Below are 15,244 nucleotides of genomic sequence, written 5' to 3' on the forward strand. Positions count from 1 at the left end.
ATCTATCTAAAAGGTAAGGCAGTGGGTTCGTTGATCCCTTTTATTCAAAAAGAGCTCTTTCCAGGAGAATATCATAATAATATAGACAAAAGGAAGGATGTGGGGAAAGCAACAAATTTGGCAAAATATGACATATAGAAAACAAAATGGTTATGGAGTAAACATTCGTGTGAAAACAACTCAGACGATACAAAAATAATCAGAATAATGAAGAAAAAAATACGTGTTCCTGCAGTGTTGGTGTACAAGGCGCGTTTATGATTTTCATTATGTTACTTGATATGAAAAATTGTCAAAAAATAATATTTTACTTGTAAAAGTAAATTATGAGCCTGTAATAGCTGCTCTTCTTGTTCCATTTGAATTAATAGAAACAACGCTGTCGCCTTTTTTGTTCTCATAGAATCATATGATATGAGCTCCATGTTTTGTGAACGTCTTTCCTAACTGTCGTATTAGACTGACCAGTGCATATCGCGCATGGCACTTTAAATGTATTTTAGCGCGAAAATTAACTTACATTTAGCTGGATTTATTGCCGTCGTAGTTCCATCTTGTCGCCTACGTACTTTTATTCGATGGCAACACGACCGGATTACGAGGTCTTCACGAAGTCTTGTTGCCATCGTAAGACCTTCGGGTAGCTTCGTGATTAATTCGTGTAGACATCGTAATGTCAAAACTGCCCGATGGAAACGATGGAAACACGAATGCAATACGATGTTCAAAGATGCATTCCCGGTGACATTACGATAGTCAGGATGGAGATACGAACTCAATACGAACCCTCAACATCGGACGCACCTTCGGGGATTTTTTAACATGTTAAAAAATTTAGAACGCTTCCCGAAGTTGTCCACGAAGGCTAGAAAAAGTGGCCGGTGGTTCTACGATGGTTAAAGATGGCACTACGAATAGCCCGATCTTAATACGATCAGTCCCGTTTCAGTGTGACGCGTGCATAATAAGAGAAATTTAATTCATGACTGCAACGTTCGTTAACGTTGCAAACCATCATGATGGTTTGTTTTTTTTTTGTAAGTTGTTACATGCAGTACTGTACTGTACACATAGTACCGTATGTATCAAATCATTACGAAAAAGATGAATTTTATTATAAAAAAAAACATTCCAATATATACATCAGAAAAAACTATTTTACTAGTTTATTTACATATTTTCTGGATATCATCATATTCATCCTGCATGTTCTGCTTATAATTGATTTTCAAAGTCATCATTACACAGAAGAACTACCCTGACATCGAACAAAACGAATTTTATTTTTAGGAACTTTGCGAAAATGTAGATATATGTTTAAGATATCAGCCATTATAATTAGAGCAAAGGGAATTATTATACAAACAATAGAGACAAATCCCATAGATTTTGACGATGTTCTGTCATCTGGAGCAGAAGTTATTGTTCGGATGTATTTCGACGATGACTTCTTTTTTACAGTTAGTTCCTTTTTCAATGCTTCTATTTCATCATGTAAAAGGATAGCTAACTCTTCTATTGTTACATTTTCAAAGCGACTCCAGTTTTCTATTCTTGAACATGGACACATACAAGTATTCTGTAATAAGCGATCAGTTGTCACCTCAAATGTAGACTTAGTTGTCATCTCTGTTGTACGATTAGTTGCTACCTGGGGTGAAGACTGAGTTGTCATCTGTGTTGTACGATTAGTTGCTACCTGGGGTAAAGACTGAATTGTCATCTGTGTTGTACGATTGGTTGGCAGCTGACATGTACACTTAGTTGTCATCAGAGTTGTAGGCTTAGTTGTCATCAGCGTTGTAGGCTGTGTTGTCATCAGAGTTGTAGGCTTAGTTTTCATCTGTGTTGTGCGGTTGGTTGGTGTCTGTGATGTAGACTTTGTTGTCATTTGTGTTGTGTGGTTGGTTGGTACCTGAGATGTAGACTTAGTTGGCATATGAGATGTATTTTCAAGTGTCATCTGTGTTGTACGATTGGTTGGCAGCTGACATGTACATTTAGTTGTCATCAGAGTTGTAGGCTTAGTTGTCATCAGAGTTGTAGGCTGTGTTGTCATCAGAGTTGTAGGCTTAGTTGTCATCTGTGTTGTGCGGTTGGTTGGTGTCTGTGATGTAGACTTTGTTGTCATTTGTGTTGTGTGGTTAGTTGGTACCTGAGATGTAGACTTAGTTGGCATATGAGATGTATTTTCAAGTGTTATCTGTGTTGTACGATAAGTTGACATTTGTGTTGATCTTGTTGTTTCAGTTTCAGATGGGTCATCTGTATACTTAACTAAAATTAAAATAAAGTATCATCATAAAAAGTAATATACAGAAAACAACGCGCAAGTAGTTTTCGCAAAAAGTTAATGTGGTAAAAACAGGCAAGCTGTGTTAATTTATTTTTTGTGTAAAACAATAAAAAAAAACACATGACTAATATATAAAAGAAGATGTAGTATGATTTCCAATGAGACAGCTCTCCACAAGAAACCAAATGACACTAACACTAATAACTATAGGTCAAAGTACAGCCATCAACAATAAGCAAAGCCCATATCACATAGTTAGCCATAAAAAGCCCCGAAATGATAAATGTAAAACAATTTAAAGGGAAAAAAGTACAGGGAAATCACACTATTTATACTGACTACATGTACATGTAATAATAATTCATAGAAATTTTTTATGCAGACAGATCATACTTATTATGATGTTTCAGGCGAAAAAAAAATGCGTCACCGATGCTGTTTTCGAGATATGACGTCATCAAAACTTAAAGATTCACGTTATACCGAATTCTCTAATTCTTCGTCAATTTATCTCTATCTGCACCCATCGTATAAAAACAAATTATCAACGTGTGGTTCGTTTGATCTCAGTTCTGCATTGGTTAAAATGCGATTATGATCGACGTCGAATTCTCTTGCTTTCCTCGAAATCTCCTATTGTCACGGCATGAAAAAAAGCGACCATGACTGATGACGTCACTTAGAAAAAACTCATATTTTTGCAGATCACTCGAAAAGAAGTAAAATATTTGCCTGCTTAGTATTTGGAAATCATTAGAGAAACAGATTCCACCACCAAATCCCGTTTAATACGATATCTATACACTTTCGACAGTTTTGAAAATTTAACTGTCTCGAGTGGATAAATATCGTATCACACTCGATGCATATTTATGTTTCTCTGTTTCCTTATTTTTGAAGGCCTTTGAACATTTCCTGACATTTTTAATTGCTATTTATGATTAAAAAAAATCGACTTCTATATTTTCCCCTTCAAACTTCTGCATAAGCTGCCGTTTCAGGGGTTGAATTACTTCTATACTATACTGCTAAGTAACCAGTCACGTTGGCTCAATTTTGTTTAAATATCAAATAAGCTTTTGAACATCTATATCTTATTGTCCTGCAAGATCATAATTCGACCTCACTTGTGTTCCAAATGTTAACCCATAGTTGGAACTTGTCTTTTCATGTTTAGGTATTTAATTTTTTTTTAGATCCGTATGAACCATTTCAGTTTCATTTTTGGTCCACAAAAGTATTGTTTTATACGTAAAACCAAATTTGATATATCACTAAAAAATCAAAAAGACAAAATTAAAATGTAATTTGTTAAACTACATGTAATTGCAAGTTGTAATTATATCTAATAAAGGGAAAATTCGCAAAAAAATAAAATTGTTATATTATGTGCATCCTAAATAAATGACCGACTATCAATTCTGTACAAATCGTCATCTTGAAATTTAACGGATATACCACAAAGTCCTTGTACGTAGCATGACATGTCCGTTACTCAGTGTTAAAATGACTTGTCAAGCTTTAAGCCTCATGGTTTTTCTACTCGACCAAGTAATGAAAGAACCCTACAGTTTTTTCAAGATCATAAAATCAAGTAATGCTTTACTAAGATTGATAAGAAAATGTTACAATTAGACATTTTAATATTTTTAGTGGGTTTATATATAAAAATATTCAGCGTACAATGCTTAGTCATTTAAGCGCTGTGAATGACAAGAGATCGTGCATCGGTATTAGTTCGTCGTTTAATTACATTTTGCTCTGAGAAATAGCATCAAATAGTATATAGGAATTATGCTATATTAATGGTATAGGAGTCGGCTCAATAAAGTGAAAAAAGTCGGGGAAATACTTATTCTGGAGGAATTATAAACTGATGTTTATCGTTATGGTCTCATTTAGGTATTTAAAAAGGTGTTGATTTGAAATCTTTTGAAAATATTTTTTGAAAGCTTTTTTTCTAACGTATTTTACCTAGCTTGACCATCGGTAGTCTGTCTTTGGGTGGTATATTCTATCATAAAACGCGCATGAAATACTAAATTTATTACTACTCCATGAATTGTGTATTCTTTGTCGTTGAATTTTTATAAGTCATTTGTTATTTTATTAAATTTGAGAGTTTGAGTCAATTCGGTGATAACGAATATGGCTGCTTAAGCATCTTTAAATTCCAACAGGTCACAGATTCTTTCCGAAATATTCGATTGAATCGAATATAGGAGACATTGACCCTAATTTCGTCTGTTGCCTGTCATTTAATCTTAAATTACAAGAAGTACTCACCATCCCGACCATGAGAAGAAAACAACATACTAGCGTGCATCAAAATAGAAAATATTTTGTACATGTACTTTGTTTCCATTAAGTCACTAGTAAATTATCCGTGTGGAATTACTAATAGAAGAATGACAACCTTTTAAAAGGAGAAACTATTATGTGAGAACTTCTTAAAAACAAAAGAAAGCTAGCTGTTAGTTACCTTGTGTATCATTGGTAAATGTTAAACATCGATAAAGAAATTAACAAATGGAATACACTATGTTTTTATACTTTATGTTAAAATACAGGATTCTTATAGGTTAATACAAGAGAGGAAGATAGTTTACTCCAACTCGATGCTGAAAACTCGTATGACCCTTCACGGAGACGCTTTATCATTAATTGTGTGCGTTTTATTTTAAAAAATGGTTGTTATGTACTTGTAAGAGGTCATCGTTTATTTATTTGAATTGAACATTTAACTGACAGTATTAAGAGTACATTGAGTACAATAAAGTGAATAATACTAAGCTAAGAGGTGTAGGGCATATTGCTACACACCGAAAGGACATTGTCAATCTTGAATGGCTTCGTTGCAGTTGAGAATAATTTGTTTTCGGGGTGACAACCTGCCCTATCATGGCAACGTCTGACCTATGTGTTACAATATTTATATAATGACGAGAAACATAACAGCTAAATGACAATAAAGACATCATGATAATTCAATGTTATCTATTTTCATGCCGTTTGGACGGTTCATCTTAGATGCTGGCTTTATTAGAATCTTGGAATCTTCCATTTTCTCAATAATGTCAAATGACTATTTATGGAACCAATAAGGAAGAGGACAGACATTTGCTTGTGTATGACAAAAAACAAATGTGAATCGAGTTTCGAGTTAAGTTTAAATTTAGAATCCTGAGACACCAATTCATGCATTGTATTTGGTATTATATAAGTCATATATTTTAAAAAAAAATGGAATTTGTTGAAACTTCATTACATGTGCACTTGTGTTTACTCAGTGTGCACTCCAAAACTGTTATGCATATATATAGCATTTCGTAGGACAAAAACAGCATATCGCACAGGGCATACAGCATGTTACTAAAATACATTCTAGAAATCCCTAACTTTACATTGTTCATGCAATATGTGTTGATTAATAAAATTATAATAATTGTACAGAAGCCTTTAGATGTGATCAAAGCGATGGTGTATATATATTTCATCCTCAGTCAGTATAATCCCCTTAGTTCAATATACAAATGTAATCACGTATCGACACCATTCATTATTTAATTGTATTATTATATCACAGTATTTGTCTTCTATACAAGAATGTCGCAATTAATATTGACATGTGGATACTTTAGAGCATTTTTTTTCTATTCACTCGTGTGTTTATAATTGAAAGATAAATAAAACATATTTAAATTTGTTTGTCAATGAGTCTCTCAACTATGAATTTTAAAGATTTTCCAACTAACTTTGCAATTTTTTTTTTATTCTTTTCAGCTGAAAAACAAAAGAATACTTTTAAATCTGTGGTGCATTCATTTAATGTTCGGTGCATTCAATTTTAAGCTACTAAATTATTTATTCCTTTGTCAATAAAATCTTCCATTATTTCATACAAAAACTCATCAAATGTTAACTAACAGACTTGGTCAATAGATTATATAATATTGAGGATAGTGTATCTAAGTAAAGCGAGATAAACTTATCTGGATTTTATGGTGGCCGGATGCGGTGTTTTCGCCTATTCGCGTTTTCGTGTTTACTCCTTTCACTTTGCTAACGCGAAATCGGGAAATAGAGAAATCGGGAGAGTCAAATAGAGAAATTGAAAAATCTGGAAATAAGGAAATCAAAAAATAGGGAAATAGAATCGAAAAATCGAAAAACCAAGAAAGCAAAAACGCAAATACACGAAAGCAAAAATGCGAAAGCGCAAAATTAATTTCTATATTTCGCTTTTTCGCTTTCTCGCTTTCTCGCTTTCTCGCTTTCCTGATTTCTCGATTTTCCGATTTCCCAATTTCCTGATTTTCCGATTTCTCATTTCATCCACTTTTCTTTCTCGATTTCCCGATTTCCCGATTTCGCCTTGGAAAAGGGAAAGGAGAAAATGCAAAAACACGATAAGGGAAAATGGCCGCATCCGGCCATTATGGGATTTTTTGGACAGAAATACATATCATTTGCATATAATGCAGACATAGATCTCGAGGCTCTCAACATTCATATAAACAATATTGTGATCGGCGCATAATCCTCTTATTTCTATTTGTCTCGTGAAATGCGAAACCCTTATATAGAACACAGTTTGCAAAATTTCCTCAGATAAGGTAATATCAAAAATATGAGTCGTTATATCCGTATAGATATACATTCGAGGGTTTTTGCCATTTTTTGTTGTTTTTTAAGAAAGAGGGGATGCCTTGTTGTTGGTTTGGTCATTTTTTTTCTTATTTCTATTGGTCTCTAGAAAATAAGTAAAGATGCGTGCGTTTCTATAGAACTCTTTTTTTTCCTCACTCAGAAAAATACAATAAAAGCAAACGTTTAAGGAGACTAGCCACATATGTAATTATATTTACGACGTGAAAATTACGCTCTGCATGAACAAAAAGTGTTGTGAAAAGTGCAGTATTATATACTTGTCTGACACACACACTCATAGATTGGTTGTAGAAACATTTCTTGTATTGCATAGAAAGTAAAAAAATGAACAATACATAAAAGGGAAGAGATAAATAACTAACTAGTGGCTCTAAAGAGCCTGTGTCGCTCACCTTGGTCTATGTGCATAATTAAACAAAGGACACAGATGAATTCAGGACAAAATGTGTTTTGGTGATGGTGATGTGTTTGTATAAAAAATAGATTACTTTACTGAACACTCTTAGTGTTAACAATAACTATATCTATCTATTATAATCCAGTAGTTAGAGAAAAAAACATTTTGTAAAACTTTACCAACATGTACAAAATTTATGAAAATTGTTATAATTAAATTTAAAGGGCAATAACTCCTTAAGGGGTCAATTAACCATTTTGCTCATGTTGACTTATTTGTAGGTCTTACACTGCTAACATTATTTATGTTTTAATATTATCTTTATCTATAATAATATTCAAGATAATAACCAAAAATAGCAAAATTTCCTTAAAATTCCCAATTTAGGGGCTGCAACCCAACAACCGGTTGCCCTATTCATCTGAATTTATCAGGGCAGATATATCTTGACTTGATAAACAATTTAACCCATATATGATTTGCTCTAAATGCTTTGGTTTCAGAGTTATAAGCCAAAATCTACATTTGACCCCTATGTTCTATTTTTAGCCATGGCGGCCATCTTGTTTGGCTGACCGGGTCATCGGACACATATTTTGAACTAGAACCCCAATGATGATTTTGGCCAAGTTTGGTTAAATTGGCCCTGTAGTTTTAGAGGAGAAGATTTTTGGAAAAGTTAACAGACGACGCCAAACGACGACGATGACGGACGCCAAGTGATAAAAAAGCTCATTTGGATCTTTGGGCCAGGTGAGCTAAAAACAGAGCAGTACATAAGAACAACAAAGTCATCAGTCAATACACGAAATAATAGTTAAGTAATATGCGTAATGCTTTAAAGGAAAGATCTACACTTGATACCCCTGGTTGGCGGAAAAAGCAAAATACATTGCTCGTATGAGGGTATTAAATGAGTTTTGTCAGTGTTTTCAACAGAAAAGTATGTTCCTGAAATATGTATAATTTCGGTGTTTATTAATTGTACTATACACAAGAAACGTTTAGGTTATATACTAGTTGAATGGACTGTCTTCTCTTAAAAGGTTTTCATCATACCAAGTTATAAGCAGTTAGTGTTTTGTTACTGGTATGGTTATGCGGACACACTTTTCCGTTGACAAAATATGTCATTGAACTTAAAAACATTTAATAATACGTCATCAGTGTTCTGCGACCTAGCTGTCTTATCGCCATGAATTATGCCACAGCTCATTATTTTTTTTAATTTCTGTTTCACTCTTGTTTCAATGTCTATTGCGTAATTCTATTCAAATTGATATATAACTTTAAACCAACTTTTCGGTAATCATGTATACCTAACATTTTACATACAATTATATAAATATTTAACATATTCGAAGGAAATAGGTATGACATTTGATCAATGTCACGCAAAATTGAAATCAAATTTGTTCAGTTGAGTTGATGTTTATTTTATTATCTTAAAGACGACCTATTGACTACTACAATTAAAAAAAACGGTAATTGTCTGCATGTTTCGAGTATTTGCCGTCTATATTATTCCGCTAGTTAACATCAGTTAATGTAGTAAATAATTTATTTCCTAAGCGAAACACATAGATATAATAAAATACAAGTACTTATTTTAAAATATTCAAATTAAATTATAAAGAGTCGTGTTCGGCTCAGAATTTTAACTTTTAGGTTTCTATCATAAGTGTGTCCTTAAAACATTTAATGACTGTCCTCACCATTACAAACTTGGTATAACTTCCCGATATATGTGCATTGCATTTATGTAGAAGAGGCATTATACCTTCCAAAAAATAACTCAAAGTTTACATTTAAACAATTTTGTAAAACTGCTTTATTTGGGGCCAAAAAGGGGTCTTACTGAACCTACTCCTTTCGACATGGATGGAGAGTTGTCTCATTGGCACTCATACCACATGTTCTTATCTCCAATTATAACAAGCTGAATATAAGGTTAGGATGTCTTTATGTGTGCTTTTCTCGCAATATAACTATGTAGTTCAACATTTGTTAAGAAATTTACGGGTATCAACAAGAAAAACAAAATGTAAAGAGCAACATGTGATATACTACATTGATTTTTGTGGATTTCAATGTCGTGAACAATTATTTCCTGCATTTTGTGGGGTAGTATTGCTAAAATCCTTGAAACCCCCTTTTTTCTCCCCACGATTGAGAAAGGAATTGTCGTCCCCTAAGTGTTGATTGAAACTCAATCTAGTTTAAAATATTGTAGTATAACGTAATCAGAGAACAATATTTCAATTAGATTGGATTGCCACTAAAGTTAGAAATATATTATCATTCCTGCTTATTTGAGTATTATAGATCAGACAACTAGACAATACAAATTGCATTTCGGTGTATCTAGACTAGCCATATCTATGGCACGCCTGAACCACTTTTATTAATTAATCTTAGATTATCTCAGATAAATGAGGTTTATCTCAGATAAACTAAGATTATCTCAGCTTAATTCAAATTCGAAATAATCCTAGTTTATCTCAGATAATACAGAAAATTCATTATCTGGAGAAAATCCCGGTTTATTTGAAAATATTAAGAAAAGCTAGGTTTATTTGAACGATTTTCAGATAATCCTAATTTATCTCCAGATAATTGATTATCTGAATTTCAGATAATTCATTATCTAATTTTCCAGATAATTTAGTTTTAAATATACCAAAGAACAATGTAACGAGTGTTCTGATTGGACGACAATCGTTTGCCAGATTATATTTAAAAATACCGTCAGATTATTCATTATCTCATTTTCCAGATAATTAAGGTTTATTACGGATTCTAAATATACCAAAGAACAATGTGACGAGTGTTATAATTGGACGACATTCGTTTGCAAGATTTTATACGAAAAATAGTTTTTATACCGTCCTTTTTTAGAGGAGGGGCGACATTCTGCACATGGCACGCAATTATCAAACTTCTCATGGTGTGGACATCACCGTTATTGACACCGGGACAGTGAAATACAGAAGGGCTGATTAGATACAATACACATCATATACTTTAAACATACTTAATAAACAAATTTGTTAGCCTTATCTTTGACGCTAACTGACTGTTTATTACTGACGGCTAATTTCGACATCGCCGATAATTATTCATTTAATCAGTCGGTTTTAATCTTTTGATAATGACAACGATTTTGTCAACAGTCGTTGATTATATACCTGGGGCCTGTTTATCGAAACTGTCCTAAGATCGGTCCTAAGAATTTCTTAGGACTGAAGTTAGGATAAAGTTAGGACCGACTTACGACACGTCTCAGCATGCACATCGAAGCTATCTTTTGAATATCTTAGCTAGGACGTCCTAACTGATGTCCTAAGTATTAGCGGAAAAGAAAATACAAACGAAATATGAAAAAAAAACTAATTATGATATCAAAGATGTATTTTATCAATAATTTTATTTCAAATATGGTTAATTAGAATCTAATAACTAATATCATGTAGTTTTAAATTAAAGGTAATAAATATTTTTTGTAAAATAATTGTACATTTAAACTGTGTGAAACAAAACATGACACAAAAAATAAAAAAATAACAAACTAACTGTAAACAAGATATATAATACGTAAAAATCATAACATGTTTTTGAGTGAGTTGAATTCGAAATGTCACATTATTTAACAGTTCAAAGGCAAATCTCGTGCATTATTCATATCATTACGGAGAATTTCAACTATTTTTATTACTGCTTTAAAAATAATACGCGTGAAAATGAACAAAAGACTAAATTTGAATGTATCCTAAAGTAAGGACCATCCTAAGACCATCTTAAGACACCTAAATTGGTATCCTAAAGTTAGGACAATTCCTAGGATTTTCCTAAGTTGCGACATGTTTGATAAACCCATTTAGGACTAAGATGTGTCCTAAGTTGGTCTTAGGACACGTCCTAATCCTAAGAGAGCTTCGATAAACAGGCCCCTGGTGTTGACAAAATCCCGGAAAGAAATATAGTCGATTTTAAGAGTAATTTATACGGAGAACTATTATGTGAATATTTGATTAATTCAAGTTGTTGTATATTAAATGGACGAAATTGTGTTAAAAATAACTATACATATGTCTCTCAGCTTGGTTCATCTGTGGTGGATTACTGCATCGTTCCTTACGAATCTCTTAATCTGTTTGAAAATTTTGAAGTTATTACTATGTCAGAATTATTAGAAAAGCACAATTTATTAGAATATGCCGATCCACGCGTGTCGAAACCGGACCACTCAATGTTGATATGGAATATAAATATAGATAAAATTGTGAGAGGAAATATGAATGAAGAAATTAACACATCTGAATATAAAAAGTACGATCTTAATAACATTCCCAGCTCATTCTTAGCAACACATTTACATAAAATAGAAGATTTAATTTCATCATTGGAAGTGCAAAGTGCAAATTGTTCTGAAATTGATCAAATTTATAGTGATTTTGTGAATTTATTGAAAGTCGAAATGACGGAAAATTTAAGCTACAAAGTGATTAAAATGTCATCCGGGTTATTAAACAACAAAAGACGACGAATTAAAAAACCGTGGTGGACAGATAAACTCACAAAACTATGGAATAATGTCTGTGTCGCAGAGAAAGCCATGCTTGGAAGTAAATCTGATTCAAGAAAGCGTCAGTGTCGCATTGAATTCATTGATAAAAGGAAAACATTCGACCGTGAAGCACAGAGGGCGAAACGAACTCATTGGAGAAAACAAATGGTTGAAATAGACGACATGGAAACTACTAATCATAGCGAATTTTGGAAAAAAAATCGGACGAATTGGTGTTGGTACAGAACGAAGAAAACTTATACCTATGTCGGTTCAATTGCCAGACGGAAGCATAGCCCATGGTCTTGAAGCAGTGGACTGAATGGAAACGTTCGTATTGTAGTTAACTGAACCCAGAAACTGTCAATTCAGAATACGTAATGGACCAAAGACTTGATACCGAGATTGAAATGAATAATGAAAACACAAACTGTTCAACAAGTGTTTTTCGAGTGGTTTCATCCCTACAACGTGGACAAAGGGAATTATAAACCCAATCCCGAAATCGTCAACATCAAATCCGAAAGACCCAATGAGCTACCGAGGTATAACGTTGGTACCAGTGTGCTATAAACTATACTGTCATATACTAAATAACAGGTTAGTAAAATGGGAGAACGAAAATGACATTCTTCATGACGGTCAAAACGGATTTCGAAAAGGGCGCAGTACAATTGATCACATCAAATCGTTAACATCAATAAATTATAATAGAGACTAGGAAATTAAAACGTTTATCGACTTTCGTTGCATTTATTGATTTTCGTAAGGCATATGACGGGATAAACCGAGCGATGTTATTCCAGAAACTATTCGACCTTGGTATATGTGGGAATATTTATAACGCTATTTTGTCTCTGTATAAGTCCGTGGAATGCTGTGTTCGCATAAATGGACATAAGACAGACTGGTTCAACGTTCAATGTGGTCTTAAACAAGGCTGTTTGTTGTCGCCATTACTTTTCAACTTGTATATAAACGGATTAGCTACATATATCGATTCACTAGATATTGGAATTGACATCGATGGGGAAAAGGTGTCCATGTTACTTTATGCCGATGATTTAGTGTTGTTATCAAACACAGAAACAGAGCTACAAACATTACTTGATGCATTAGATTTATGGTGTACCGACAACAAGATGACAATAAACGATAACAAGTCAAATATAGTTCACTTTCGACCAAATTCGTTCCCGAGAAGTCAAACAACCTTTCATTGCGGAAACCACATTTTACAGACAGTAGAACGTTACACATATTTAGGCTTAGTTTTTACAGAACACTTGGACTATAACGTCATGGCAAAGTATATTGCAGCAGCAGCTAGTCGAGCACTTGGACATGTAATATCGAAATACAAGGGACTAGGAGGTTTACCTTTTGGAACTTTTACAAAGCTGTACGACTCTATGGTTTGGAGTACTATTAGTTACGGTGCTGCAGTATGGGGAGATAAGTCATTCTCGTGTATAAATGCCGTTCAAAACAAAGCAATCCGTTTTTTCATGGGAGTTGGTCGTTATACCCCAAACGTTGCAGTAAATGGAGATTCGGGATGGACACCACCGTCTGTGAAACAATGGCGGGTAATCATAAACTATTGGAATCGGTTAAGATATATGGATGAAAATAGAATAAATAAGAAAATAGACAATTGGGCAGAGCAGAATTTCAGGCGTCATCGAGTGTGCAAAAACTCAAACTTTAGAATTTATAGTCTATTCGAATCATGTGGTATAGCGAACTGGTTTGATGACACTGATATTGATAAGCAGCAAGTTAACAATGCTATACACGTAAAACTTATGTCTGACTTTTAACAGAAATGGAATGAAGATCTGCATAAAGACACTTCTAGACGAAATGGACCAGGAGGTAACAAACTACGTACATATAGAACATTTAAACAGGATGTATATACAGAACTTTACCTAGATAAGCTGATTATACCTTCACACAGAAGAGCTTACTCTCAGTTTCGCTGTGGTGTTGCCCCAATACGTGTAGAGACAGGACGCTACGAGAGTCTTCCAGTAGATCAAAGAACTTGTTTTGTTTGTGACAATAAAATTGAAAACGAGGAGCATGTATTGACTGAATGTCCGTTATACGACGATTTAAGAGACGAACTGTATAAGATTTTAAACTTTGAATACGAACATTTTAGTCTATTGCCGAATTCTTTGAAACTTTCATTTATTTTAGCGAGTGATAATATTAATGTGATACAAAAAAGTGCCAAAACCTGCAAGCTTATTTTAGACCGTAGAAGACGTTTTTTATACCGATAATTGATGTAAATATGTTTTATCATTTAACTTTTGTTTTATAATTGCTTTTTGAAAATTTGTAAATATTAGTTCCTTTTAATCCGTCTCTCATAATTCTTTTAGAATGGCATTAATAATTTTAAAAAGGTTTACTTTTATAATGTGAAATGTTTATACTGTATTATTGATGGTGAGACGTTAATAAAATATTATTGTTGTTGTATATTGTAAAATATTTAATTTTAACTTTAATAATTGCATTATTTCGTCATGTGTCAGTAAACAAAATAGAGATTACACTAGAAAGAAGAAAATCAAGTAATCCAATACACAAATAATGCACGATTCATTTATGGAAAAAAACGATTATTCATCATGGTTACTGATAAGACATATTTTTCATTTTGCTTTCAAAATAATTAAATACATAAGTCAGAGTTTAAATACCTTAAACCTTAAAGAGACAGATTTAAATTGTAGGATATAAACAATACATGTACATTGTCGGTAATACTGGATGTTTGCTTACTCGATAAGAAACGCAGGAGAAACCCTCTTTATTTTGTTTTTAAATCTGGATCCAAAAAGTTAAATTTTTACATGTAAATGTAATTACGGGTGACATGATTGTCAACCCTCTGCCTGTTACATGGGTAATAGATATACAACTTCCCCAATAAATGTTGACATAACAGGGAAAAAGTAATAAAAGTTTCTTTTAAAACTGCTCAAAACAAAACAAAAAATAACTCATGCACGAAAAAGATATTTTGAAAGATTAATATTCCTAAGTTTTCTGTTTTATATTTTTCTCTTATCTTTTATTCTAAATTAAATTATCACTTCTGACTCGAAAACTAGCATATTTTAACACACAAGACACACAATCACAATCCAGTGATATGATTTTTTTTTCTTGAATGAAATCCTTCTCACAGGAAATATCCTTCTATAATAATTTAATTCAGAGCTCTTTAAAATTGACGAAGAACATATAGAAGAGAAAGAAAAGGAATCTAAAATGTGTTCGTCAATCCGTG

General features: G+C 32.9%; 1 protein-coding gene across 1 annotated transcript; it reads right to left on the bottom strand.

Moving 5' to 3' along the window:
• Nucleotides 1-1,164: 1,164 nt before the first annotated feature.
• Nucleotides 1,165-1,980, bottom strand: LOC134705213 (uncharacterized). Its single transcript, XM_063563978.1, has one exon. It carries the CDS (start codon nucleotides 1,961-1,963, stop codon nucleotides 1,241-1,243), a length of 723 nt encoding a protein of 240 aa, XP_063420048.1. The 5' UTR covers nucleotides 1,964-1,980; the 3' UTR covers nucleotides 1,165-1,240.
• Between the last annotated feature and the right edge of the window lie 13,264 nt (nucleotides 1,981-15,244).

Source organism: Mytilus trossulus, chromosome 2, assembly GCF_036588685.1.
Source record: "Mytilus trossulus isolate FHL-02 chromosome 2, PNRI_Mtr1.1.1.hap1, whole genome shotgun sequence".
NCBI classification, from domain to species: Eukaryota; Metazoa; Mollusca; class Bivalvia; order Mytilida; family Mytilidae; genus Mytilus; species Mytilus trossulus.